Here is a 27177-nt window from a genome sequence, read left to right as displayed (position 1 = left end):
ACCATTTGTACAATTTTGAATCCCTGCATCCCATGAATGCTTTTGATTAAATATGATTGATATCCAGTGCATAGTTCTACAGAAGTCGTTTGTAGAAATATAGCCAAATTACCCCTTTTTAGCCGCGCCCCTCAGCCCCCTGGGGAGTCAGCCCAACCATTTGTACAATTTTGAATCTCCACCACCTAGGGATGCTTCCAGTCAAATATGGTTGATATCCATCTCTTAGTTCCAGAGAAGAAGTCGCTTAAAGCAATATAGCCAAATTGCCCCCCTTTTGCCCCGCCCCTCAGCCCCTGGGGGGTCAGCCCCACCATCTGTACAATTTTGAATCCCCACCACCTAGGGATGCTTCCAGTCAAATTTAGTTAAATTCCAATAAGTGGTTAAGAAGAAGAAGTCGTTTAAAGAAATTGTTGATGGACGACCGACGGACGCCACGGTATGGCATAAGCTCACCTTGGTCCTTCGGACCCGGTGAGCTAATAAATGTCAACGGTTGAGTCTTAAATAAATGTCAACATTTTAACAGTTGGCCGAAAGAAAAAATAAATGTGTTACAAAAAAGTAGAGCTATATAATATTGCATATATCATGTACTAGCCCTAGGGAAGATTCTTCCAGCCAGACCAATACTTTCATAGTAAATATATAAATACTTTAACACTTGCTCTGACATAGAAATTACTAGTGCAACCAGCAGATGTATTTTGTAGCTGGCCTAGACACTCTTTAACATTTCCCCCCCAAAACAGGATAACAAACCTCATGTTCCATCCAGCATAATGTACCAAGTACTGCACCTGTGAACTGTCCAGACCAGCTTCTACCACCTGTAACAGTGACATTTGATTCATCAAAGCAAGAATACATGATGCTTGTATGCAATATGTAAATAAATTCAAAACATTTTGAATATTTCCTTTGTTTTAACAAACAAATCTGAATTCAAAATGCTGATGACTTTTTAAAGAAATGTTTATGTAGATATAGAGTATGAAGTATTAGGTGTAAATTGTCAGACCCACCATAGTGAAATGACCTATTACGACATCTGGGCCCATATTCATCAACTGATCTCATGCTCAAGCATGGATTTTGTGCTCAAGCCTAAGTTCTTGTTCCGGTTATAAATAAGTTATAAAATCTTATTTTGTCATTGATTTGGAAAACATTCAAAGCAACTGAAAGCCAAATACTGTTTTCAATGTTTACACTGGACTTTGATCCTTTGACATTATTAAAGTGAGTCACAAGAAAGTTGGTTTGAGCACAAAATCCATGCTTGAGTATGAATACTTGCCAAGGAGACAAAAATAGCCATACAAATATTTACTGAAGATTTAGGTTTTATATGAATTAAACTGTATGTATTGTAAAAACAGTTTACAGAGTTTTAGTATCTGACGTTTATGTTTATCAGAAAGTTATATGAAGTTATATCATACCTTAGCATCATACACCTTTTGATTCCTGCCTCGTCCGTAGCGAACCTGGAGCCTAGTACCATTGGCAAATTCAGCATTTATATCAGCTCTGCTTTCCATATCTGCTGGCCTAGAAAACCCCCAGATATCAGGTTAAGAAGCAGAAACACACTTTTACATGGTTAAGAATGCCGACTCATTGATTTCAGAGTATATAACACCATATTTTTTAATTTTCCCCTCAATTGGTACAGATTTCAACCATCTAATGAAATTAATGTAAATGTACTAATTCCATAAAGATTTATTTTGAAGAAACACTTATTACTGTTCTTTATAATTGACATGAATCCTTGTGTTGCAGATTATCTTTTCCATGAACGTTTTGCTTACCTCTTTCTCTAAATATTCAGAATTAACAGCACAAGTTGTATACAGAAAACAGCTTTCTGTACACTCCCCCTCCGGAACACTATACAATAAATATACATTCACCTTCATTTTCTAGTGTCAACAGTCCACTGAATTAGTTTTTGAAATGAAACACTTTAAGTTGCCTGCGACTCAGGTGACCTTAAAAAGCAAATTGATCAACAGGTTTTAAGTGATAAACATATAAATATGTATGAACCTGATAGCATGACGACTTTTTCAGATCAAATTATAATCTGAAATACTTTGTAGTTTCCCTTCCCCATGAACTTACCATTTGGTGTCGGATTCAGACTCATCTCCATCTTCTTCCTTATCCTTGTCGTCATCTACTTGAGTTTTCTCTGTCCTGACTTCCCTTATTTCTTTCTTGGGTCCAACAGGGCTTCCTTCACTATCCTGCTCCTCTTTCTTGGTAACTTCTTTCTTCTGTGTTCCTTTTGGCTTCTCGGACTCGCTTCCCTCAGACTTATCTTCCTCTACCTTAGTTTTCTTTCCATCTTTCTTCACTACCTTAGGTTTATCAATTTCCATTGGTTCCTCTTCTGATTTAACAGCTTTCTTCAGTTCTTTTCTTGTTATTTTCACTTCTTTTTTGTCCTCTTTCTTTTCCTCCTTTTTGTCTTTCTTTTCATCTTTGATAACAGGTTTAGCTTTTGGTTTAGTTTCTTTCTCAACAGGCTTCTCTTTCTTGATTTCTTCCTCCTTGCAACTTTCTTCCTCTCCTTTGGAGTCGGTGTCTTTCTCGTCTTTTCTCATAGAACGTCTACGCACAACCTATTGGAAGAAAACAGCATCAAGAACTTATTGCATGTCTGAAATCAATTCCAAGTTTAAACACCAAGATACAAAGTTGGGCTGGTAGAAGAAAAAAAACTGGGTACTTAATAAATGGAATTATTTCCAGATTCACAGGGTCCCTTAGTATAGTTTGAATGTCAATCACAAATTCAATAGAGTCCTTTCAGTTTTTATGCTTCAAAAAAAATGAAATGGTTTGTTTTAAACAATATAATATACAAACCTTTTTCTCTTGTGCAACTTTCTCTTTCACTTTTTCTTTCTCTTTTTCTTCGTTTGCCTTTTCCTTCAGCTGTTCTGCTAACATCTCTTTCCTAGCTTTCTTTTCTTCTTCCTTTTCCTTTTTAACCGCCTTAGCTGTCTTCTTAGCACTATCAGGGTCCTTCTTCAAGGGTTCCTTTTTCGTGGTTTTCTTAGGCGTTGACTCATCTTTTTCTACCTTTTTCTCCTTTACTTCTTCTTTCTTTACTTTTTCCTCTGACTTTGGTGTTGCTTCATGTCTCATAGTTCGCTTTATGGGTGAGCGCTCCCTTTTAGCCATCGCCTCCTGGACTTCTTTGCCCTCTGTCTCTCCAGTATCAGATTCTGTCTTTTCTTCAGCCTCCTTAAATTATATATGGGTATGGTCAGTTCCTGTTTTGTATTAATTTATAGCTGAAACATTTAACCCTTTCAAGTTTCCTTTAGTAATTTCCAAAATTATATTGTTGCAGTTTTGGAAGAACACTCACAGAGAACATCTTGTTTTGTCTCTATTATCTATAATCTGTTGAAAGATTGTATCACATAACACTTTACTTCTCCTACAGATTAAGTGTGACTGATGAATTCTTGATTAAGAAATAAGTACTAGTTATACTGCAAGCTTAGATTGTATTCATAAAAAGATATTCTTCCAACAGTATTACATTTATTGAATAATTGAAATAATGTGACGACCCCCCCCCCCCAATTTAACTATATTTTGTCATAAAAAAGTAACCTTTACCTCTTCTTTCTTTGGTGGTGGATCTTTTCCCTTCTTATCAGATTCTTTCTTGAAAGGTACATGCATTCCCCTTCCTGAGTGACTCCTACTCCTCCCCGGACGGCTGATTGTCCCCATAGAACTGCCAAGCTTACGATAAAAATCCTCAAATGCATGAAGGTACTTCTTGTATGCAGTCTTTATTTGATGTGATGCTGTGTTTGAAGGGGGTAGACTCATCTTTGCGTATACACCGCGCCACTTCAATTGGTTTGTTACCTGATAAAAATCAATTTTCCATCCAATACTATATATACTAATATTTATTGGGTTGGAAAGTATAAGGCTCGTATACCTTTTTCTGATAGGCAAAAAAAGGTAGCACAAATTCTGACCAAAAAATATTATCAAGTAATTATCCTTTTGAAAAACAACAAACTTAATAAGTTTATATACAAATCATTACATAGACACAGCACAATACAATGATGACACATACTTCATATCCTAAACTTTCTGAGCAACAAAGATTGACATATTGTTTTTATTTATTTGCAATATTATAGCACAGAAACTAAACAACAAGATATTAAGATATGTGATACAATGTTAACATACCTTATTGTATCCACCAATGTTCTGCACTACTTTAAACAGTTTATACAAATTCAGGTCCTTATTTCCAAGGGTAGGTCCTTTGTTGATTGGGGTACCTATTGGAATAATTTTTCATGACAAGACTTACGAATTGTGAAGCAACAATAATATGGCTAAATTTTAATATTAATTGTACCTTCAGTCATCAACGTTGTAAGAAGATAATTTTAAAAAATAATATTATAATTAACACAGCTTGTTTTATATCCTAACCCTTACGTAAACTGTCAGGTTTGTTTACATTTCATCCTGCAAAACACAAGAGGAAGGAATTTAATAGATAAAGTGTGGTGCATGAAAGAACTTATATTAATTTCAACTTGTTATCTGTTGAACATCTCAAAACATTTCATGGATTAATTTCAAATTAATCTGTGTCAGAAAAAAAAATAAACCTCTTCAATGAAAATATTTATATAGTATTTATATGTTGGTTGATTTTCTGTATCTTACCTCTGTCATCCATAAACTTGTACAACTGGGCTACAAATCTGTCCTTCTCCTCACTTGGTTCATCATCAGAGGACTATAAATAGATTTAAGAATGCAGATTGATTTAAAATAGATTGTTTGGAGCTGAAAACACTCGAGTTCATTCTACTTTTGCCAATAAGTGTAACATTTCAAGATTTTAGCTTCCAACATTTATTTGAACAACAAACGATTTTTCATACTTATTGCCTTTTTCAGACATAAAATACTTTAAGACTTAAAACATAAATTAAACAAGGCAACAAATATAGTACCTCTTCATCATCTGTGATTTCTTCTTCATCTGTACCAAGTAGCTCATCTCTTTCCCACGAAGAAGGCAGATCTTGGTTATCATAGTAGGCAATGCATTTCTCAAATGCTATTAAATGAAAGGAAAAAGACCGAACATAAAAACTTTGGTCAAAATGAAAACGGTTACAATTCATTATGTATCGATTGTATTTGTGTATTTCATTGGTACTATTTTTAATTTACCTGCATATATTCAGCATTTTTTTCCATTATGCGACTGATTTTCGACATCAAGAAATAAATATTAAGTACTGAAGTTTTCCCTTTTTAACCATTATTTTGCAATATAAAATGAAAAATGGTTTTAAGTAATCCCATATGCTTAGCAGCGAAACCCAATGATCAAACGTACTTACCTGCTTTCAAAGTTTTATCTTCATTTTTCTGCACAGTATCCTTGGAAAACTCCTTCATGTCTTTACGAGCAATTGAATAGCTGTAAGAAAATGAATTCTTAAAATGATATCTTTTTAAGATAAGAGTACAGAAAAACATGGCTTTATAACAATAACTTAACAACTGTATTTGATACTTCTCTGGTATAGTTCTTGAAAATTATCTTAAACAAAAGTTAGTTTAAGATATTTTTCCAGAATACATGATATTTTAGTAAAATTACTTACAATTTTCCATCTTTGAAAGATTTGATGAGGAGATGATCCTTGGTGCGTAGTTCAGTGGAGTGGGCATCAGGCAGCACAACAAGGACAGGGACCTGTTGTTTACGCTTGTCTCCCATCTCAGTCAGCATCACCCTCCCTACCATGTTCTGTAATCTGCCCTTGTACACAGGACGTTTAGGGATACTCTCATCAGAACTGGTGTCTTCTTCCTCATCATTCCTGATGCAAAACAAAACATTAACATGTTAACATGGTAGGCTACAAATGCAGCTAACACAAATTAATGAATTGTTTTTAACATAAGTAATTTGGCTCAGGAAAATGACACAAAATTTTAAAACTTATGCACAAATGTACCTGAATTTTCAGATGAATTGTATTAAAATACAGAACAGCAGATCAGAAACAAAAATATCTTCCAGAGTATTCATACATTGTACTAAGTGATATTGACCTAAACATGAGTACTTTGAAATGCAAACCTGTTCTAGGTATTTAAGTGATAAATAAGTAAAAATAGAGTTAAGAACAAATCTAAAGTTACAGAAAAATTTAATGTATATATATATTTTGTGAAAAACCATGAACATGACATATTTGTAACACTGTATAAAATTATCTTGCAATGTGTGGATGAATGGTAATATAGCTAACAGTTCCTATGAAATTTGATCAAAATCCTTCCACAAATGATGTCATTAGAGCATTCTCTAAATAATCACAACGACCTTGACCCCCTAAAACACAAACAAACTTCTCATACTTTCCTCATATATGAAGTTTGATTGAGATGATCTTTTCACAAATAAATTCACTAGAGCAAGGTGAGCATTAATGTTGTTGTTTTGTAGGTGTTCAAACTTTCTTTAATATAAACAGGCTGGGCTTGATGTTTAGTGTAGGAGATATTGACACACAGAGAGGCAAACTTACACAAAGTATCATAGTTCTTAATAATTGAATGATATTTTACCACTTTCTAACAAGGTAGTGGTGGTACAGTAGTGAAAACTGAATGAAGTGATTAACAAGTTCGTATAAGTAAGTTAAACAATGGAGTATTCAAGATTTTATGTAATTGGGCAAAAATTCATTTTGAGAATAACAGACATACCCCATGCTATGCCTTCCTCCACGTTTGGCCTTCTTGCTGCTCATCACAGGAGTTCCGAAGTGCTCAGGATGAGACAGGGGAAGATTGTCCAGGGTCTTGAATAGCAAGGTTGTACAATTGTATATTTAAAGTAAAAGTACATTTCTGACCTATATACCTACAAGCCAAAGGCATCGACTAGAGGATATGTCCTGTATGTATTCGTATGATGTAAGTCATTGTGAGGACATTATAACTACCAAACAAACTAGTGGAATTGTACATCTCTGAATAAATAAGCAGTTTACCTTTGACAGACTATCACAATATCAAAATAAAGTAAATGTGTGTTTTTTTCACATGATTAATAAAGATAGCATGAATCGTATTTGAAGAACTTTTTTCGAGTTTTGTATGCAACAGGAAAATTGATAAAGACTACATTCATATTTATCCAAGATTGTCCCCAAAATGATAGGTTATCTATTATTTATTTCAAGAAAGTTATGTACATAGAAGAACTTGACTTAAATTTGGCAAGTTAAAACAGCTGATGGCTGTCAAAGAAGGTTTTTTTACCTTTTCATAAAAGGCATGACAAAATATTAGAATCAAAATTAAGACATACCTCACTCTCAATGAAATGCTTCTCGCCTTTCAAACACAGCTGTGTTCTTCTGAGTGTTTTCTCATCACCATCATCAAACACTTCAAGTAAAAATAGAAAAATATGTTATTTTATAATTTAAGACTACTTGCAGGACAAAAGATGATGCAATACATTGTTGTCATTAGAGAATCAAAGCCATCAACAAGAAAGCCTTGATAAATCAATCTTGTTCCCTGATACATACCGACAGTATACATGCTGGTGTCTGTTAGTCGATTGATGACACCCTCAGTTAACATGCCTGTCTCCGGATTTTTAACTTCCACTGTAGACCCATTCTGTAAAACAAAAAGGAAAACTATAGTTTCTATTCCTTTAACACTAAACAATATGCTCATAGAACACAAACTTAAAATGATTAAAGAAAACAGATTTATTACTGAAATGCTTTCCTAACCCTTGTGGTCTAGCGACATTTTGATAGCAGGAAATCAATCTAATCACACTAAAATTTGTATCCGATGACTGGACCAGAAATTCAGGTTTTTAGTTTTAAATATTATTCAACACATTTTTCTTTGTATTTTCTATTTTATATATCTTTTATTTATTCAAATATTATTCTGGCATTTACACACTGTAAAATAATTGCAGGGTTTTATAAAATTTTGGTATGAAAAATGATTTTTTTTCACATATCTCCAGAATTGTCTCAGTTATATAATTAAGGATATGATGAATTAGATTTTGTTATATGTATTTTTAGAAACATTGACAATTCCTTGTACAGATTACATAGGCCTATCCTCGTAAGATTAAAGACCACTAGTGGCTAAGTATGATTATATAAACAATTTGATTAGGGTTCGGATGCAACCACATTTAAAATATTTTAGGATTACTTTAGATTATTTGTAAACATATTTTTCAAATTTCACAGAAAGCAGTCATTATTACTATGTGCTCAGCAATGTGAGATCTGTGCTATGAACACTTCCTTCCTTGACAAAAATCTCATGTTATCCCTCATTTGAGTAATAGAATGAGGGAGAGCTCCCTCATTGGAGGTTTAAGAGGTTGACCCCTGTGTTAGCAATAGCACTTCAAGATCTTCAGCTCTTAATTTTACAAAATTCATTGCAAAGTTGACCAAAATTTTGCATTCTGAAATTTGCTGTAAATGCATCACAGAAGAGCTTCACATTTTCATTTTTTGGGTTATGAGTCATGAAATTGAATTATTTTTTAAGTGGTGAAAAAAAACTTTGTTTGAATAAAAGAAAAACAAAATCCAACTGAAAAGATACAGGTATCCCCGATAACATTGCAAAGGAACACTAAGTACCAAATATTCATATCACCATAAGACTTCCAATCAAGTGACTGATATCGACTGATGATCGATCAAATTGAACTTGATTTCAATAACTTCAGGTTATATTCGCTATCCGAAATCCACTTTCACTTTTGCTAATGGGGAAACCCGCTAGAATATTTCGCTAAAAACACACACCATTCATACAAAAACATTAAGTTTGTTGACAGAACCTTATAATTATTGAAAAATATGTATTTGGAAATGAAATTGATGATGTTTGCAATGTCAATTATGCTGTGACAGCTTCATCTTGTATTCAGAAATGCTGCAATGGATTGGTTTTCACCTGATGACACCCTGTCAATCTTAACATTTTATTTGTAAGATAGCCCACACTTTCGACTTATTTATATTTTGGATATATCCAGCTAAGGACAAACAATACCTTCCAAATGTTTAAATCAGTAGCCCCCGGATGATCATAGAGTTTAAAACTCCGGAATTTCCTGGTTTGCCATATTGTCACGCACTGACTGAGCCATGCAGCATTTCTATTGAAACGCAAGTTCTGATTGGGTGTCGGGTGGACCGGCAAACCAATCAGCGTCGTCATTGTGCTAGATGTTCGGTCAAGTTGTTTTGCCCAAGAACGAACAACTCGCTGTCGGCGGTAATAACAGTATCCAAGTTTATTTTTTGTTAATACTTAAATTAGTCACACTATAATCGATCATGGAAAACAATGATCGATTAATCAATTTTCAGAAACAAACAACCAGACGCCGACTAAATCGATTAACACTACTTATTAAATTAGAACATTGATACACTCTCGATGTACACAACTGTAAATATCCTCCAAAATCATCAAATTTTAAATAGATTAGTCCTTTGGATTCTGTGATAATCTCAAGGAATGAAAAGAGTAGACAGACAGAGAGACACCATGATGACTATAGGGCAGTGGGAGGTGTGGGACTCTAATAAAGCCTTCCTTGAAAAAGGTTAGATTTATATAATTGATGCCAAAATAACCATGTTTACCTTCAAGACACCTTTCACTCCATCATCAGTGATAATTAGAGATGACTGTGTTTCCTTCAAAAATACCTGAAAAACAGTTAATTAACATGAGTTTACAAATTAAGAATTACCTGCAATCATAAATGGGTGAATGGTGATGCTGAAGGTTATATCAAATAGGAACAAGGAGGTGTAATCACAACACTGCCAGACATATAAAGGTAACAGTGCTTCATTAAGTTTAACATATTATAAATGACATCTGGTTTTGCTGTAGGGAGGTTATATCAAAGATACTCTCTTGCTGAGAAATCATTTTTCTGAATATAAATTGATATTTTTCACGAATTTAATGATAATTAAAAATGTCAGTATATTCAACAAACAATTCCTTAATTTTATAGGCCATAGTTTTATTTTAATGTTACTTTTGCTTCATTTATTTATAAGAACAACATCAAGCTTACCTTGCACTTAACACTTTTCACCAACTTCTTTACTTTTGCTTCACAAAAGGCTCCTCGATACTTCGCACTTACTTCAGTTCCTACCACCAGGAACGGGGGATCATCCCCAGCCTAAAAACACAAGACATCAATTACAACTATAGTAGGTCAGCGTCAATAGTAAGGGCTGTCAAATAATCCTTGAGAGTATGTTTCTGGCTCCCCCAAATTACCTTTGACCTCTGGGTTTGAAAGACGTCTATATGACATATGTCGATCCCAAAATTTTCGAGAAATTATTTTTTGACTTCCGAAATTACTAACATTGATGCATAATTACCAACAATACATCTCCAGCACACACACAGGCATACACACATAGGGAGATATTTGCCATGTGGCATAGGACTAGTAGTTAGCGCCTGATAAGGCAGCTCCTGCGAATTCCTCAATATTGTATTGATTAATATATAGGCTAATTGTATTGACTGTATAAAATTGTATATCTATGTACTGTGAAGCGCTTTAGAGTGGCTTATGTTAGCTAGATAGGGCACTATATCAAATGTTGTATATTATTATTATTATTATTTACAATATATATCTATACCATTAAGTCTGTAGTGTTGTAAAGTGTATCTTATATATGTGTTGCACTTAATCATATTGCTGAACAGTGAAGTTTAAGACCAATGAAAATTGATAAAAAAAAACCTGAATTCTCCGATAATAACAGTGATTTCAACTTCTGATATTTATTGATAAAAAAAATCATTTTATGAACAAACTTGGGACTAAATAGACTTTTTTTCAAACTGATTCACAGGATTCTGTAATTCATAGGACCCTTTAGCATTATCAACATCTATCAATGCCACTAATCAATTTCTGGCATGGTTCCTGATATGAAATTTTGAGGTTTTTATCTGAATGATTTGGGATACAACAACGTTAATTGAAGATTCTTCATATTCTATTGTTGTTGACCTAAGAGATGGTGGGTTTTCCTGTCAGAGTCATTTAAATTGGAATTGTGACTGTCTTGGAAAACTCCCTAACTTATATGGTATGGCACATAGTGAATGTGTCATTTGGTACCAAGAGCGCTTTAGATCAGTAGAATACATTGAATCCACACATTTACTTGATATTCCGCTCACATTTGAGTATGCAGCGACATCCATGAATGCTATACAAACTCATAATGCACATATTTGTGAGTTATATCCTGTTGAACAATCAACATGGTTGTCACTAAGTAAAATGTTTTCTTTTTGGTGCAGTTACTGATTTCTTTGATGACAACTCATCTCATCATACAATTTACACGATTTTATGCCATAAGTACACACCCATTTCAGACTTAAAACCACATACATCAAAACTCATAGATTTTTATTATTCATCATTCATGAAAGTATATCCAGTACATCTTGTGTACGAATTTACTTGGAAAACTATAATAAGGTAATCTTCACATCATGTAAGCCTCAAACTCATTAACAAAATCTTTGGTGACAGTGCCCAACTGCCATCATGCCTTATAAGGATATGGCATTTAACAAGTGCATATACTCTTTACTGTATAACAGCCTGTACAACACTAACCACCAGATACTACAAATTTACCTATATATTTTGACAAAACACACATTTGACATGATTATATGCACTGAAACTGGTTGAGCACGGCTGTTATTTTTGACAAGGCTGCCAGTCAGCAGGCCAACCTAGTTAAGGCTACATTGTAACTGATTGGCGTTCATGACATTGTGAACAAGTTGATATTAAAATCAAATGGTCCAGTATGTTATCGCTTCAACGTTTCAGACTTATAAATGTCAGACGGCGCAGTGCAGCTAGCAGTTGCAGCACTCGATCCGCTGTGGAGGTCACTGGGCTACGACAACCGGCGGATCTGCAAGGTTGTTTACATCGGTGCATCCCAGCTGCCATAATGTCGACCAAGACAAAACTGCTGACAGGCCCATGATGTTACATGACCAGACAGACCAAACATTAAGTCAGATAACAGCAAATTATGTTCACATATTAAAGTTAAGAATACATGGATGAAGAATGACTTATTTTACAATGAGTTGGCACAACTGCCAGGATAATATCAATCAAACAAGACTTGTTCGTGGATTACAAGAACCATTACTGACGCGCCTAAACCGACAGTCGATCGAAACCACAACAGAGGCAAATTATAAAGACTTACCATCTTGATTTTTTTATGGAAACCCCTCAAGGTTCAGGACACCCTTTCTGAAAAATGATATCCAACCAGATCCTTTCGGCTTTCGATATATTTCAATCAACAAGTTCGGGTAGTAGGCCTACCGTCATCGTCGGCGATTCACTATCAACCACGGCTGAACAACAACTTGTCATCGGAAAATTCTGTAATACCATTGGTTGATTATCACGTGGGCGAGGAAAATTACCCATACTTCCGTGGGTGCGCATGCGCTGTCAGCCATACAATGGCGGAAACACATGATTCAACAGTGGGAGCACATGCAACAAACAGTCCAATTTTAACCCACAATTCCGAAATGTTCACATGTAATCATCTAAAATCTATTTCTTTATTGTTCATTTATTCATATAGGCTAAAAACCACGTATGCAGCGCTCCGAATTAAAGAGTGATTGCCGTTGCTCCATTGATGACATTTGGAAAATTGTCTGCGAAAACAACATCCGGGGAGTTCATGTTAAATAGCTGACAGGGGGCGCTTCCGAATAAATGTCAATAACATAGGATATAGAAGAAAAAAAATAACAATTAAACGTTTTTCCGCTAGTCAAATAAAAAAAGTTCATCGCACGTTATGCTTATGTACACATTCAAAGTATTTTTTTGAAAATTTATTTCGTAAAATTGGAAATGCATATCAACATCAAAGTCGGGATACCTATTTGTGAAAGTGAAAGTAGGATATTTCTAGACTTGCACATGCTCGAAATTCTTCCAAATAGACTAAATACTATCTTTACGAAATATGTCCTGCACAAAATAGTAAATCACTAGGACTCTTTGCTTAAGGTTGAACTAGATTAAACTCTTTAAAAAAAACACCACACTAGTACGTTTCAAAAGAGATGTAGATTGAAGTGTTCAATTATTTTTTTAGTTTTAATAACCATGTCTTTTTACAGCTTTTTTTCAATGATTTTTGGTTACATTGGAAACTAATTTGGTCATGATTAAATTTATCAGCATGAAATGTATAACTTTTATGGTCTTATTCAATACTGATAAGCTAGTTGTTGATTGTGAATGCTCTTTTTGAAGTATTATTTGTATATTCATCTTGAAACATGCCATGCAGCTGTAATGCTACTCTCAATTCAATATTTTAGGAAATCTCTTTTATCAAAATATGTTAAAAAAGTGTTTGCTTCTTGCGATTGTTGGCAGTAATAAAATTGTTTATTCATATGTAAATATTTATTTTCCGTATTCTATAAGTGTATTTAAATAACTCTTGTTAGGCTACCTAATTTTCAAATTGTAAAAGACACTCGGTAGACTTGTCACTTCGTGTCTTTATACAATTTGAGTTGAGTTAGATAAACGTGATAAACAACCATCACTCATTTGGGAAACTTTTTTAAATGCACAGAATTTTTAGGAATAATATTGTGATATATTTGTTCCCTTAAATATTCCCGTGCAATATGAAAACTGCATGCAATACTCACTCCTGATATGTGAATTGCATTCAAGCCAAAACACCATTTGTAACCTTCCTGCACAACCATAAACCACTTTGAGTATGGCTAGATATATGATTTTGTATGGCAGAGTGTAGAATGACACAATGACCGATTAAGGTTATGAACAAAAGAAATTGGGTAGAAATTTGAGGTGTCCTACCTGAATCCACTGGCTGAGACGATTGTTTTTGCCACAATGGTGCCATGAATAATACCAGTACAGATCATTTGATTCCCCTGTAGTTTCTACACAAAAAACTTGCTTAGTTTTTATGGGTGGAATATATTCCAACTTCATACAGTGCTTCTTCACCAAAACAGCTTTCTTAATTGATATTGCTTATCGGGTCAAAAGGCCAAGGTCAATCCTACTTTCCATACAAAAATGTTTTAAGCATAATAGATCAGGTTCGTATCAGTTGCCAAAATAATTGATAGATTTCCAGCTTGCATCTGTAAGATTTCCAAATTTTAATTCAGAAATTATATAATTTTATGATGAATAGCAAAACAAAAAAACATGCTTTACAATATGCTTTATGTGTCCACTATGTGATAATTAAAAATGTGTTGCAGTTGCATACAACAATGAAGTGTCTTTGTTACCACAATAAATGTATACATCATTGTGTTCAATTGATACCCATTGTGTTTTCCTGGTAACATATGTACAATTGAATGTAGAGTGATATCAAAGGATTGATGTGCAGACATGATCTTCACCTATGACCCATATTAAACAGCTGTTCACTTGAGTCAGATTTCTTGTTGGCTTACTGTTAAGACTAACTTTCTTCTACTTGTGGAACAGTTATACTTCAAAGTGGAACTGGACTGTACAGAGAACAATAGCTTGGTAATTAGTTGGTGTAATATTGTGGTGTGAAATGTGATAACAAAAATGTAGTTAGCTGGTTGGATGGTAATAAGGTCTAAGTTACCAAGTCACTTCACCTGAATATTGTGATGATGCCTGATCAGTATGCTGCTTGTAGAAAACTTGACATTTAGAGATAGCAGAGTCTGAATTTTTTTATAAACTGTGTTACCTTAGAAGCACTTATATTTCGGTGTATATTTTATCCAGGAAAAAAAACCAGGTCATTGATTTTACCCAGCAAGCAGGATGGGAAAGAGCACTTCATTTTATGTGAATGACTTCTTAGCTGGAGCTATTGCAGGTAGTACATGTTGTTCACAAGTAACTTTTTGTAATCATCAAGTTAAGGTAACTGTATTCATTTTAGTGAATTTCCCTGTTAACATTTGTTATTCAATTAACATCAGTACATAGGTTGGTGAAGTTTCAGGTAATCTAACTACCATTATATAAATGTATTGAAGAGATAGTTTTTGGGCATGCATAGTGGTTACATGTCAAAATGCATGTTTTTGTTTTTATGCCAAATGGATGAAGTGTTCAATTATTCATTGTTTCATTTTCTTTTCATTATTGTCTGTATACCATATAAGCCAATACAAATTGTGTAAAAATATTGTATAATCGTATGATTTTGCATCGCTGGTTAATGTTGTGCATTTCCAATATTTCAGGATCTGTGGGAGTAATTGCTGGTCACCCCTTCGACACTGTGAAGGTAAGCAAAAAGAATATATCTAAAAATAACAATTAGGACAGTTATCAGTTAATATATGATGCATGAGTATTATATTGTTTGTTATATAAAATTTGTAACGCTGTAGTGAACTAAGCAGTAGTGAACTATATGGATATTAATATCACATGCCACAGTGCAACATCCATCTAGTTTGTCCATCTTCAATTGTTGTCATAATTTTGACTAATGCAAAACGATAAACCCATTTTTAGCTCACCTGGCCAAGTGAGCTTATGCCATGGTGCTGCGTCCGGCGTCCATCAACTTTTTCCTTTAAAACGCTGGGGGCAGAGGGGCAGGCCAAATAGGGGTAAAATAGGTAAATATTTAAAAATCTTCTTCTCAACCAATAACAGGATTTTGACCAAATTTGTTCTAGCGCTTCTTTGGACAAAGAAGCCTCAAGTTTGTATAATTGGAGAGTGTGGCACTTCTTGGGGCATAGGGGTGGGGCCCAATATGGGAAATAGAGGGGAAAAAAATTCTCCTACTATACAAGTGAAGGGATTTAAACCAAATGCAGTCTGAACCATGCTTAGGGACAAAAGAATCAATTTTGTATAAACTGAGGTGTGTGGACCCCCTTCTTTGGGGCATATGGGTATAGGGGCTGTTAAGGGAAATAGAGGAAAACATTAAAGATCATTCTACTTTTGTACCGATGAAGGGATTTTAACGAAACTTGTTCTAGAGCAAAGGGAATTTAAATGGAGGATGTGCTCGCCCCCCTCCCCCCACCCCTCCAGGGGCAGAGGAGCGGGGACAAATAGGGGAAATAGAGAAAAATATTTTCCTTTTCGTACAAATGAAGGGATTTAAACTAAATGTGGTCTGAAGCATACTTTAAAATTGGGGTGGAAAAAACTCAAATTTGTTTAATTTATATAAAAAGATGCATGTGAGGCCCAATAGGGGAAATAGCGGAAAATTGATTATCTTTTTCCTTTTTTTTTTTATTAATGAAGGGAGTTTCATCAAACTTCTTCTAGAGAACTATGGGAAAAGAACCACCCCCTGGAGTCTACCTCCTTTGGTCATAACTTGGAAAATCATTCTCTTGGTGTCTTACCCACCAAAACAGATTTACATGTAGTTCATCTTCCAACTTTGTTTCTTGTACTCCTTTGATAAACCTGTATGGTACTCAGCAGGTTTTAAATTGAAAATAAAATACCAGGTGAGCTATTAAGGCCCCTGGGCCTCTTGTTCTTAATAAAGACACTAGATACCTTAGCGGCCATTACAAACTTGAAAGCTTTGGTATTTTTATTTCTGATGTGCTCTAGGATTGTAGATTTAATTTTGAGGAAAATCCAAACCTGGGTGTGGGGAAGACGTAGAAAGAGTGATGTGTTTCGTTAGAAATCAAATATCTTTTTATTACTACAGGTCCAGTTACAAGTTCAATCCGCAGAGAACAAGTATAAATCTTTATTGGATTGTGTGTCCACAGTGAGGAAACAGAAACTTGTGAGTATCATTAGGGAGGACTTGTTTTAAATGACAAGGTACTTAGTACTCCTCAACAGTTTGTGCAGTATGACCTCAGACCTGTCTCAACTGAACTTTGTTTAAATCCTAAAAACAGTGAACTTAAATGACTTTCAATTTTGTCTTGTTCATTAATATGAAATGCAATTCTACAGTGTAAATGAGTAAAACAGATTATTTTTTTGACAGACTCTAACAATTAAAGATCCTTGAAAATTGAATGCTTATAATATTAAATAGTACAACTCAATTGTGTCTTCGTAGCTATTATAGAGCTCATTATAGTTTTGAAAATATAGATATTTATGTCAAATATCTCCATAAACTTAGGGGATAACCCTACTGTATTTTGAAATTTGTGGCAGTATATCGCGATTATACTCTGCGTCACCAGTAAAACTCAATTTTCAAAATACAGTACGGGTGTTCCCATTCTAATTCAAATAAGCCAAAACCATTGGTGACATCAGGAATATTCAAAGTGAGGTGGCATCACATTGGCCTTTCGCAGTCATGCTATTGTTCATGACATCATGAATAATCTATTTCATGACGTGTCAGGGTCAATTGGAGTCATTGACGTCATTAACAATCACCATTCAGGCTTCATATGCAAATTAGAAATTTGCAGACAGTATCTCTTGGTTATATGATCACTAATTATTTTGAATGACCAATCAAATGTTATGTTACATCTCAAATGAATTAGAATAGCATATATATGAGCCTTCCATGGAGAAATGTGAAAACAGGTGTAGGCTCATTCCTGGGCATGGGCTTATATCTGTTAAACTGCTTCTGTCCTTTTTCTGGTTCAACTGGGATGCTTATTTGGTCAAATACTGTATATTTGATACCTTGACAACTGTTCATGTTATTATTTGAAATGTACAGTGCATTAATTTCCCATAGATACTTGTATATGAAATTAAGCTAGACACAGGCCTTGCTTTATGAGGGATCCTGGATTTCAGGTCTGGGAGCTTCTCAGATCAGCTAGAAAACATGGCTCAGTAGTTCAAAGCTTGATAAAAAATTGCACTGAATTAAACCAGCATGTATATTGTAAAGGGATCAGAAGGTTATATAAGCTATTGTTTATAGACAAGAGAAAAAAAACCACACTAATTTATAGGTTTTTGGAAATATCTCTCAAACGAGGCATTTAAATATTTGCATTAAGCCAGGTGCATATAGCTACATTAATGCAGGTACGCAGGTGTATCTACCAAATTTCAAGAAGAAAAAAGAAAAGTCTGCTCTTTGCATACTGAATGTGATTCCATAAATCATGTATGTCGGTATAAAATAACATCTTATTTTTATACTTACTTTATTTTTTCCTCCTGGGCTACAGCTACACCCTGTAAGCACTGGTTTAGCTAATCCAGTTTTGAACAACCTGACCTAGGATGTTTAGGACTGAGCTATGAGAAATGCAAATTGTGTGAGGTTTAATTTACAACATATCTTTGAACAATGTATTTGTACATGCTCCAAGGAATGCAAACACAATGTAAATTATTAGGTTTATGAATTGATGTATTTTTACAATTGTCACAGTCGACAGGGTTTTTTCGTGGACTTTCCTGGCCCATGCTTTCTGCTGGAGTCATCAACTCAGTGTACTTTGGAGTGTACGGATACACATTGAAGGCGCTTGGTGGAAGCAAGGAAGAAAATAATGCACCACACTACCTCAAGATACTGTTTGCAGGCTGTTTAGGGGGCGTGGTCCAGTTGATTCCAGCATGCCCAGCAGAGGTCATTAAGGTGGTTTTACAGTCACAAATACCACATGGCAACGTCCAAGGAGGTCAGTACACACAATACTTTATTTTATGTGATAGGTGCAGTTGTACTGCTTTTCTTGAATATGAAATACAATGTATAAGTATATGTATCAGTACGTAAATTGTGATTGTCACTTGACAACGCAGAACATGTCTGCTGCACCTCGGTAGCCATGTTTATCAGACAGTCTTTTAGCACCTTTTTGTGTTGCTACTTTGAATCTTGATGTAAAATAACTTTTAAAAAAAATAGAAAATAAAATAAAAATAGGTTAATGCTGGATATTAAATCTTCTGGACAAGTTCAAAGAAATTTTTCACTTTCCCTTACAGCCAAGTTTTACAAAGGTCCGTTGGAGGGTGCTGCAGACATCCTGAGACTACATGGCTTAAGAGGAATGTACCGAGGTCTGCCCACACAATGTTTCAGGGACATTCCTGCCAATGGGATCTACTTCCTGGTGTTTGAGTTTCTCACATTCAACGGATCTAGCAAACTACCTTTTATACCATCTGCTGTACAAAATTTCTTTGCAGGTGGTATAGCTGGTGTGCTCAGTTGGGTGGCAATTATGCCATTCGATGTGGTGAAAAGCCGTCTCCAGGCTGACTGTGAAGGTAAGCATTTCAAAGGGTTCCTAGACTGCGCCCGGAAGTGCTACAGACAAGAAGGTCTGTCCGTGTTTTACCGGGGTCTGTCTATGGTGGCCCTGAGAGCATTTCCAGTTAATGCTGTCACATTCATGTTGTATGCTGAAAGTATGAAACTCCTTGGAGAGGAGGTCACTTATACATAATCCAACTTATAATAATAAAAAATCATATTTGAGGTCTACTAAGTAATATTTCAATAGTAATATTCAACTATTGTCATTCCTGAAACACCATATGCAGTCGATGAATAAATGATTATTTGTCAATATATTTCTCTAAAAAGGTACACCACAAAGGGTAATTATAAACGCTACAGCATAATGATTTTCTAAAATGTTTCATCAATTTACAACAAAACTTTTAACACACCAAAGTATTTATATAGAGGATCTCAGAAAAATGACAAGTATTATGGAACAAGTTTCAAATGGAATAGAAACGAGATTAAGAATCTTAACTAGACCCCAATGTAAAAATATCCTGAAACAGCTTCTGATGTTGTTCCCATCCCATGGAGATTGCCAAGTTGGAAATTTCCCAAAACAGCTTTTTTCCTTGGGGTTGAAGAATTCATATTTTAAAACTACATGTTTTTGGTTTGAAGAATTTCTTATTTGTGTTACTAGAAAGTATATTTAACCTACCCCGATATCATTTGTTAAAAACTGTAAATTTAAGTCAATGGTTGTTAAAACAGCTTTAGCCAATTAATCTTTTAAACAGTTTACCTATATATTCATAATGTACTTTGTAAAACATTGAATTTTGAAAAAATTGTTTTTGTTATCCAGTACATGTAAACATTAAAACCTTGATACACAGAAGCTTGTTTGCTGGGCCATTTCCTGGTATTTATGTCTATTACTGTCAGGTTGTATTGATACAGTTTTGAGAGATTTAAATTGATGTAACGATGGTGTGAATGTACACACATCAATCTGAATGCGCATGCATCCTTACAATCTGGGATAGGAAATTCAGAGAACTGAGCAAAATTATGTGAAACAGAACAGTTTAGGAGTATTAAGTTTTTGTCAGAAATGTACAGATGTTTTACAAAAAATGAAACTTGTTGCTGATAATGATTAGTAATTTTGAAGAAAAAAACACTAATTGACCTAGNTAGACTCAGGTGACCGTTTAGGCCCATGGGCCTCTTGTTTAGTTAACACAATGTGTTAGAACATTTTCCTCTCATTCTAACTATCAAATTAAATTATAGATTATTGACAGCATCTGTCTTCAGTGAATGAAGTTTATTATTACTGTTAAAGAAGAAATGTTCCCAAATTGTTGTTTTATTATACATCCATGGAGTAGGGTTAAGCCAACACTGATTTAAATAGTTTTCAATGGTGGAATAATCTGGTCCTTTGTCCTTCGTCTGGATACCCGAAAGTATACAGGATGATTGAGTCAAATGAGTTACATAGACATAGATCCAATCACAACAGGCAAAGGAGCATGCAGTTTATTTTGTAGACATCTAATACACTAGAATCATTTATTCAATTTTGCATTTTTAAAACTATTTAGTTTGCAATTTTTAGTATTAGATAAGTATTAGTGGAATTTAGTAGGAATTATGTTGTTGGTATTGGGAAATAAGTGTTAAGTACTAATCATGAAGATCTGTCTCTGTTTAATTCAAAATCTTTTACACATGTTACTAAAACAAATTTTGTTATGTTAATGTCTCGATGAATGAAGTTCAGTTATTCATCTGTTGAAATGTTTAGTTTGACGATACAAATGTTAACACTAACTAGTCTGTGTATTTATTCTTTTCAAAGTTTTTATATTTGTTTGTCAGGCTGTCCCCTTTGTGAGTTTTTAGTTGGGACATATTCCTGACAATGAACAAGGGAGAGATTCTGCTCTCGTGTTGTCTTCATATAAACAGATTCCCAGGAAATCCCAGTCGTTTTATGTGTACCAGCACATACATTATTACAGTACATATAATAAGAGATATATCAATTTTTTTAAGCTTTGATGAAATGCACAAGTACCGTATAATCGACTCTGGTTTTATAGAGATGTGTGATTTAATAAATTACTTTTGTTCTCAGCATTATTTGATGTCAAATTAAAGTACATAGCATTCAGCCAAATATTTCTGTACTTAATTTATGGCATAACCAATTTATTGTGGAGTTTTTACCAGGTATTGATCCAAAATAGTTTTATGTAAAATTATTTTGTTAAATTTATGGAGTTCTTCATATACATTGTATATCATTTTTTTGAAGCTTTAATGAATTGCACAAGTACCGTATAATCTACTCTGGTTTTATAGAGATGTGTGATTTAAAATGTGGACTCAATTACTTTTGTTCTCAGTATTATTTGGTGTCAAATTAAAGTACATAGCATTCAGCCAAACATTACTGTACTTACTTTATGGCATAACCAATTTATTGTGGAGTCTTTACCAGGTATTGATCCAAAATAGTCGTATGTAAAATTATTTTGTTAAATTTAAGGAATTCTTCATATACATTGTATTTCATTTTTTTGAATTGCACAAGAACAGTTTAATCGACTCTGGTTTAATAGAGATGTGTGATTTAATAAATTACTTTTGTTCTCAGCATTATTTGATGTCAAATTAAAGTACATAGCATTCAGCCAAATATTTCTGTACTTACTTTATGGCATAACCAATTTATAGATATTACTAGATATTGATCCAAAATGGTTCTTTGTAAAATCATTTTGTTAATTTTACAGAATTCTTCATATACAAACAATTACAATTTTTGCTACAGTATTTAATTCACAAAACGACTGTCCATGCTGCCAAACAGTTATGCACAAACTATCCGGTGCGGAATGATTCAATGTAGTTCTATAAATATCAATCTAAAATAATGTATTGTTCTGTAAAATTGTTTGTTTCAATACAAAATTGTTTATGTACAATGTTATGAATCTTGATATTTTAATACAATATGTTGAAACAATTTTCTCTCATTCTAAAAATTGATTGTAGAATAGCAGCAGCTTACCTCAATAACTTAAGAGTATAAATTCAGTGTATTGTTTAAGTTACAAAGGGTTCTGCAATGCATAAATAGTCCCAAACAGTTGTTTTAAATTTGTTTAATCTATTACTAAATATGTAGTTTTCGTTTATCGCCATCCAAACGGTTGAATCGGTTGGACCAAAGTTGTTTGTTTATGAATTAAGGTCGGACCCAGTCACTTGATACTACTTTCAGGCGAGCCTTGAAAAAGCCTTACAAGGCCTGCATAAACATTTGCGGGTCCGCCAGGATTTATAACCGAAAAATGGACAAACTGGTTGTTACAAATAAACGACCAGGCCCCTATTCTCAGGAACCCAGTCATTGTATCAATGAATTTCATAATTATGAGTAGGACTATAATCAGTTATTGTTTTATGAATTTTTATTGAGACCATCAGATATAAAATTTTGATTCAGCATATTTTATTCTGAGAAATACAAATGTATTGATATTACATACATATACAGTCCATTGGGTCAAACAGAAATGGTATCTTTTATTCACAAAGGTATTTATTATTAAAAAATGCACAATCTGCACAGTTCAACATTTCTGTACCAAATTTACGGCATATGAAGCGGAAGTTGAATAATTAACTACACCTTTTTGAAATCTACAGAATTATTCATTATAGGTTCACTTTTTTTACCAATTGTGATAATTTAATCATATACAGTATTGTTAATTATTTCAATTTAGTATCACCCGGCAGGTGATTATTAGTAGCAAGTGACATTGATTTCTTCTATTGTTTTACAAATAATTTGTTATACAATCCTATCATTTATATGTGGTACCTTTGTATTGTCATTGTTAAGAGAGATGTTATAGTGATTTTACACGGTGATGTACACCTGTTACAAATTTGGTCAGCATTTTGTGTAATTTCAGTTTTGTTCGTGGATGTTCAGTTTTCCTCCCCCCTCCCCCCAAATGACTGCATATTTTCAACCTTATTTTATCCCTGGGTCTACTAATTGGTCAAGGGGTGAAGAAACGGGGCCTTTCATTCCATGCAACTTGTGAGAGGGAATTGTTTTGTCCATATCTGAGTAACTGTAAGTGCTGTATAGATTATACTTGCTTCAATGATGAGGCAATAGCTGCTCTACAGAATACATTTTGCAGATTCTGAATTATCAACAGTTATGACTTCAATAACTTAATTAAGGTGAAATGGTTTTACAGTATCAGGTTGAGAAAAATTTCATGTCCATGTTTGGGAAACTAAAATTGCTACATTGTATCAGTGATGCAACCATGGAACTCTTATTACATTAGGTATTGCTGTTGCCATGCTTTGATCTCCATCCATGAGTTAAGTATGGTTGTCTTTAGTTAAAGTATCAGTACTGTTTGAAAATGTATACGGTTTACAAAACAGCTGAAATCTTTTTGTCAGCTCAATCAGATCAAGGAAGACGGCTCTTGATCCAGAAATAGTTTCATTTGATCCATAAAAAGGGGAAAACATATACATCCTTAGTGCCCATTAAAAGAAATGCTGACAATCAACTCCGACCCCGATACTTTATTGTTATTACTCATCAAGGTACCTAAACTACTGTATATTACTCTTTTCAGTCATATATATCACCCCAGAAATGTACTTTGTTCTGCTTTGAATTTTTTTTTGTGAAATTCCCACAATTTATGATTGTGCTAAATGTTATCCTCAAGGACTTGTTGTTCATCCAAAAACAATGCTTTCAGAAATCCAATAAATTAAATGTTGTGATATTTTTCCTGAAATAGGTTTGCTAATTGTTCTGATGTTTTAGTTTAAACCTAGCCTAAATGAGCTCATGTTATAATCAATGCATATTACAAAAGTTGAATTGATATTCATCCTTATTATGCATTTTCAAATGGTTGAACACTAGAAAACTATAGTTCATTATAAATGAGTTCTATGTCTGTCAGAACTTTGATGAATGCAGAACACATGCAAAACAAACGTCTTTTGTCACCAAAATGAGCTTTGATGTTTCATTGATTATAAGTTATAGTCAGTAGGAACATATCTTTAAGTTGTTTATTTTCATTTCTACGATAGTAAAAGATTGAGTGTTATTGGTAAATTTGTAAGGTTGGAAAATGAAACAAAAACTGATTGGTAATACAGGCCCTTTGAACCTCTTAGATTACATGTACATTTTAAAGCCAACACCATTAGTGAATGCATTTCTTTTGTCAGTTTTTTAATTATGTTAGTCTTATTTAAAATTAATATTTTTTGTTAAAGAAAAAAATGATATGTGATAATTTGTGATAAATAGCTTTAAATTAAATCAACTATGCATGTTGTAACCAGAATGTATTGTTCTGATGAAGTGATCTTGTCTTGGTGCAATATCTGTCGTTTATCTGTTTGTTATTTATATAATTTTACCAAAATTAACCATTTTCAAAGATACAAAATGGAAGTGTATCTGAGACATTGGCAGAATTTTACATCATAAACTTTATGTGTAGACTTAAAAAAAAATCAAAGGTTGGCAAATATTAATACAATCTATCGAAGTAGCCTTCATTGCAGATGTTGAACTACAGGTGAGGGAGATGGCATGGGCTTCTTTGTATCGGTACTGATACACAAAGATTTATGTTACCTTTTTTTTTTCTCTGTTATCTTTTTTAAAAGTTAATCCATGTAACCTGTTAGAGATTTATTATTAATGATGCATAATCCTTTGAAGATGCACTGATATATATTTGTAGTCATAATATTACAGTATTCAAATAAAACAGCATTATTTAGTTTGTTTGTGGTGTTATCTCTTGTCAGTGTCACCTTTCTGTTTATACCAGTGGAATTTGTCTACCATGAGGACAGTGTTATACAGGTTCAATTTGCATCAATACACAGGTGAAGGACACACTATATACTATAATGTATATTCATAATATTAGTTTGTCTAGCACCTGTGCATCAATATAAAAAAAACGTTTCCTGTGCTATGATTGTCCTGTCTATATATAGGATTGATGAGCGTATGATAGAAAGTCCAAATGGTATTCCAAACATGGTAATTTCTGCTCTGAAGTAATTACAGATTTTTTTTTATTTAGATGTTGGATAAAAAGTGTGTAAGGTCTTTGCAAGTTTGAGTACAGAGACTAGACACATGTAAATCATCAATCTTAATATATATTTGGAAATTACATGAACATTTCTGATGTAATAGTCAATAATATACAAAGAACTAAAATTACAGATTTTTAGGTCACCTGACCGTCGTCCATCGTCTGTCGTCTGTTAACATTTTACATTTCAAACTTAAAGTCAAGTTCTGCTGGGCCGATTGAACTGAAAGGTTGTAGGAATGATCGCCTCATGGTCCTGACAAAGTGTTGTTATTTTCGGGTCGATCAGAAATCCAATATGGCCGCCACGGCCGCCATTTTGAAAATCTATTTCAAACTTAAAGTCAAGTTCTGCTGGACCGATTGAACTGAAAGTTGGTAGGAATGATCGCCTCATGGTCCTGACAAAGTGTTGTTATTTTTCGGGTCAATCAGAAATACAATTTGGCTGCCATGGCCGCTATTTTGCTACTAAGTTCTAATAGGCCGATCTCACTTAAAATTGGTCTAGGAATGATCAGCTCATGGTCCTGACAAAGTTAAGTTAACATTATACTATTTTTTACTCAAATTGGTACATATTTCAACAACAAAAATAAATACTGTAGACTCGGGTGACCGTTAAGGCCCATGGGCCTCTTGTTAAATTAAGCCTGTGGTCTGTGGTAGTGATTGATACAACATATTGGCATTCATCTGGACCCTTTGAGCTCAAGTACAACGTTAAACTGTTCAGAGGTAGATGAACATACATAATTTAGCAGTTATCATTTGGTCACGTAATCTGTCGGTAAGCAACGGAACTTACTAAAGTTTCAGAAAGATTTTGCATGTGAAGTTTGTAAACCATTGTTTCTCCGGATCTTCTAAAGGGATCATGACTAAACATGGTATATGTCACATGGTTACCTTAGTACCTAGTTATGCCTACTTCAAATTCAGCCTATTAGAATGGATATTGCGTGTAAAGTGTGGTGTTGCCAAGCAATAAGGGATCATGACTAAACACATCACATGACTACCTTCACCGGGCTTAGTCCCTAGTTATGCCTGCCCAAATTCAGCCTAGTAAAGTTTGTTACCAAGCAATAAAGGGATCCTGATGAAACTTGATTTGAAGGATCCTTTTTGTCCCTAGTTGTCCTTGCTCCGATTTGTGATAGAAAGAAAGCTGCCAGACAGTCATCATAGATTTTGTATTTAAGTTTTTAACTGATGTTTCCAAGAAACTACTACTAAAGGAACCATGACGAAAATGGTAAATGTGATTACCTTGGTACCAAGTCGAATCGGCTTCAGGCTGGTTTGTGTTTGTTATCTCTAATGAGCTATTGCAACTCTTTATACTTCTTCTCCATAACCACTGGCCATGGACATATTTCAAAATTTGCAGAAATTATTCTTAGTTGATTGAGAATCAGATGTGGAAAGGATAAGGGGGCCACCTTTTTAAGGAGAAAATTTTCGGACATCTATAAAATATTCTTACAAACCAGATTGAAGTCGTGATATTAATGAAGTACCCTTAAGATATGCTGTACAAAGTTTGTTAAAGAAAAGAAAATATTTCTATAAACGGGGCAACTAGG

The 27177-nt window shown here is 34.0% G+C and overlaps 2 protein-coding genes across 3 annotated transcripts in view; one reads left to right on the top strand and one right to left on the bottom strand.

The window, feature by feature from the left end:
- The window catches only part of LOC110466364 (AT-rich interactive domain-containing protein 4B-like), a 27353-nt gene extending 14760 nt beyond the window's left edge, over window positions 1-12593 (bottom strand). For both annotated transcript variants that reach the window (XM_021522807.1, XM_021522808.1), the window contains exons 1-16: window positions 12408-12593; window positions 10205-10315; window positions 9759-9824; window positions 7641-7734; window positions 7415-7494; window positions 6808-6902; window positions 5694-5912; window positions 5427-5506; window positions 5031-5137; window positions 4738-4810; window positions 4246-4340; window positions 3649-3906; window positions 2884-3264; window positions 2134-2636; window positions 1449-1557; window positions 766-833 (exon numbers count right to left, since the gene is read on the bottom strand). In XM_021522807.1, the coding sequence (XP_021378482.1) occupies window positions 766-833; window positions 1449-1557; window positions 2134-2636; window positions 2884-3264; window positions 3649-3906; window positions 4246-4340; window positions 4738-4810; window positions 5031-5137; window positions 5427-5506; window positions 5694-5912; window positions 6808-6902; window positions 7415-7494; window positions 7641-7734; window positions 9759-9824; window positions 10205-10315; window positions 12408-12410 (2342 nt within the window). In that variant the 5' untranslated portion in view covers window positions 12411-12593. The remainder of the gene's footprint in view (window positions 1-765; window positions 834-1448; window positions 1558-2133; window positions 2637-2883; window positions 3265-3648; window positions 3907-4245; window positions 4341-4737; window positions 4811-5030; window positions 5138-5426; window positions 5507-5693; window positions 5913-6807; window positions 6903-7414; window positions 7495-7640; window positions 7735-9758; window positions 9825-10204; window positions 10316-12407) is intronic.
- A 57-nt stretch (window positions 12594-12650) lies between these two features.
- On the top strand, window positions 12651-20025 carry LOC110466365 (solute carrier family 25 member 45-like). Its single transcript, XM_021522809.1, has 6 exons — window positions 12651-12754; window positions 14999-15092; window positions 15466-15509; window positions 16920-17000; window positions 18585-18837; window positions 19148-20025. The coding sequence occupies exons 2-6, from the start codon at window positions 15038-15040 to the stop codon at window positions 19609-19611; spliced, it is 897 nt and encodes a 298-aa protein (XP_021378484.1). The 5' UTR covers window positions 12651-12754; window positions 14999-15037; the 3' UTR covers window positions 19612-20025.
- The last annotated feature ends 7152 nt before the right edge of the window (window positions 20026-27177 follow it).

The sequence above is a fragment of the Mizuhopecten yessoensis genome, unplaced genomic scaffold, assembly GCF_002113885.1.
Source record: "Mizuhopecten yessoensis strain PY_sf001 unplaced genomic scaffold, ASM211388v2 scaffold11131, whole genome shotgun sequence".
In the NCBI taxonomy this organism is placed as follows: domain Eukaryota; kingdom Metazoa; phylum Mollusca; class Bivalvia; order Pectinida; family Pectinidae; genus Mizuhopecten; species Mizuhopecten yessoensis.
Note: the sequence above shows the minus strand (reverse complement) of the source record. Positions and strands in the feature narration are given on the sequence as shown.

Bases quoted from the DNA above. Each gene is read 5' to 3' on its own strand.
- LOC110466365 (XM_021522809.1), top strand. From the start codon at position 15,038: ATGGGAAAGAGCACTTCATTTTATGTGAATGACTTCTTAGCTGGAGCT. The intron at 15,093-15,465 runs GTAGTACATGTT...CCAATATTTCAG, and splicing joins CTTAGCTGGAGCTATTGCAG to GATCTGTGGGAGTAATTGCT. The intron at 18,838-19,147 runs GTCAGTACACAC...TTTCCCTTACAG, and splicing joins ACATGGCAACGTCCAAGGAG to CCAAGTTTTACAAAGGTCCG.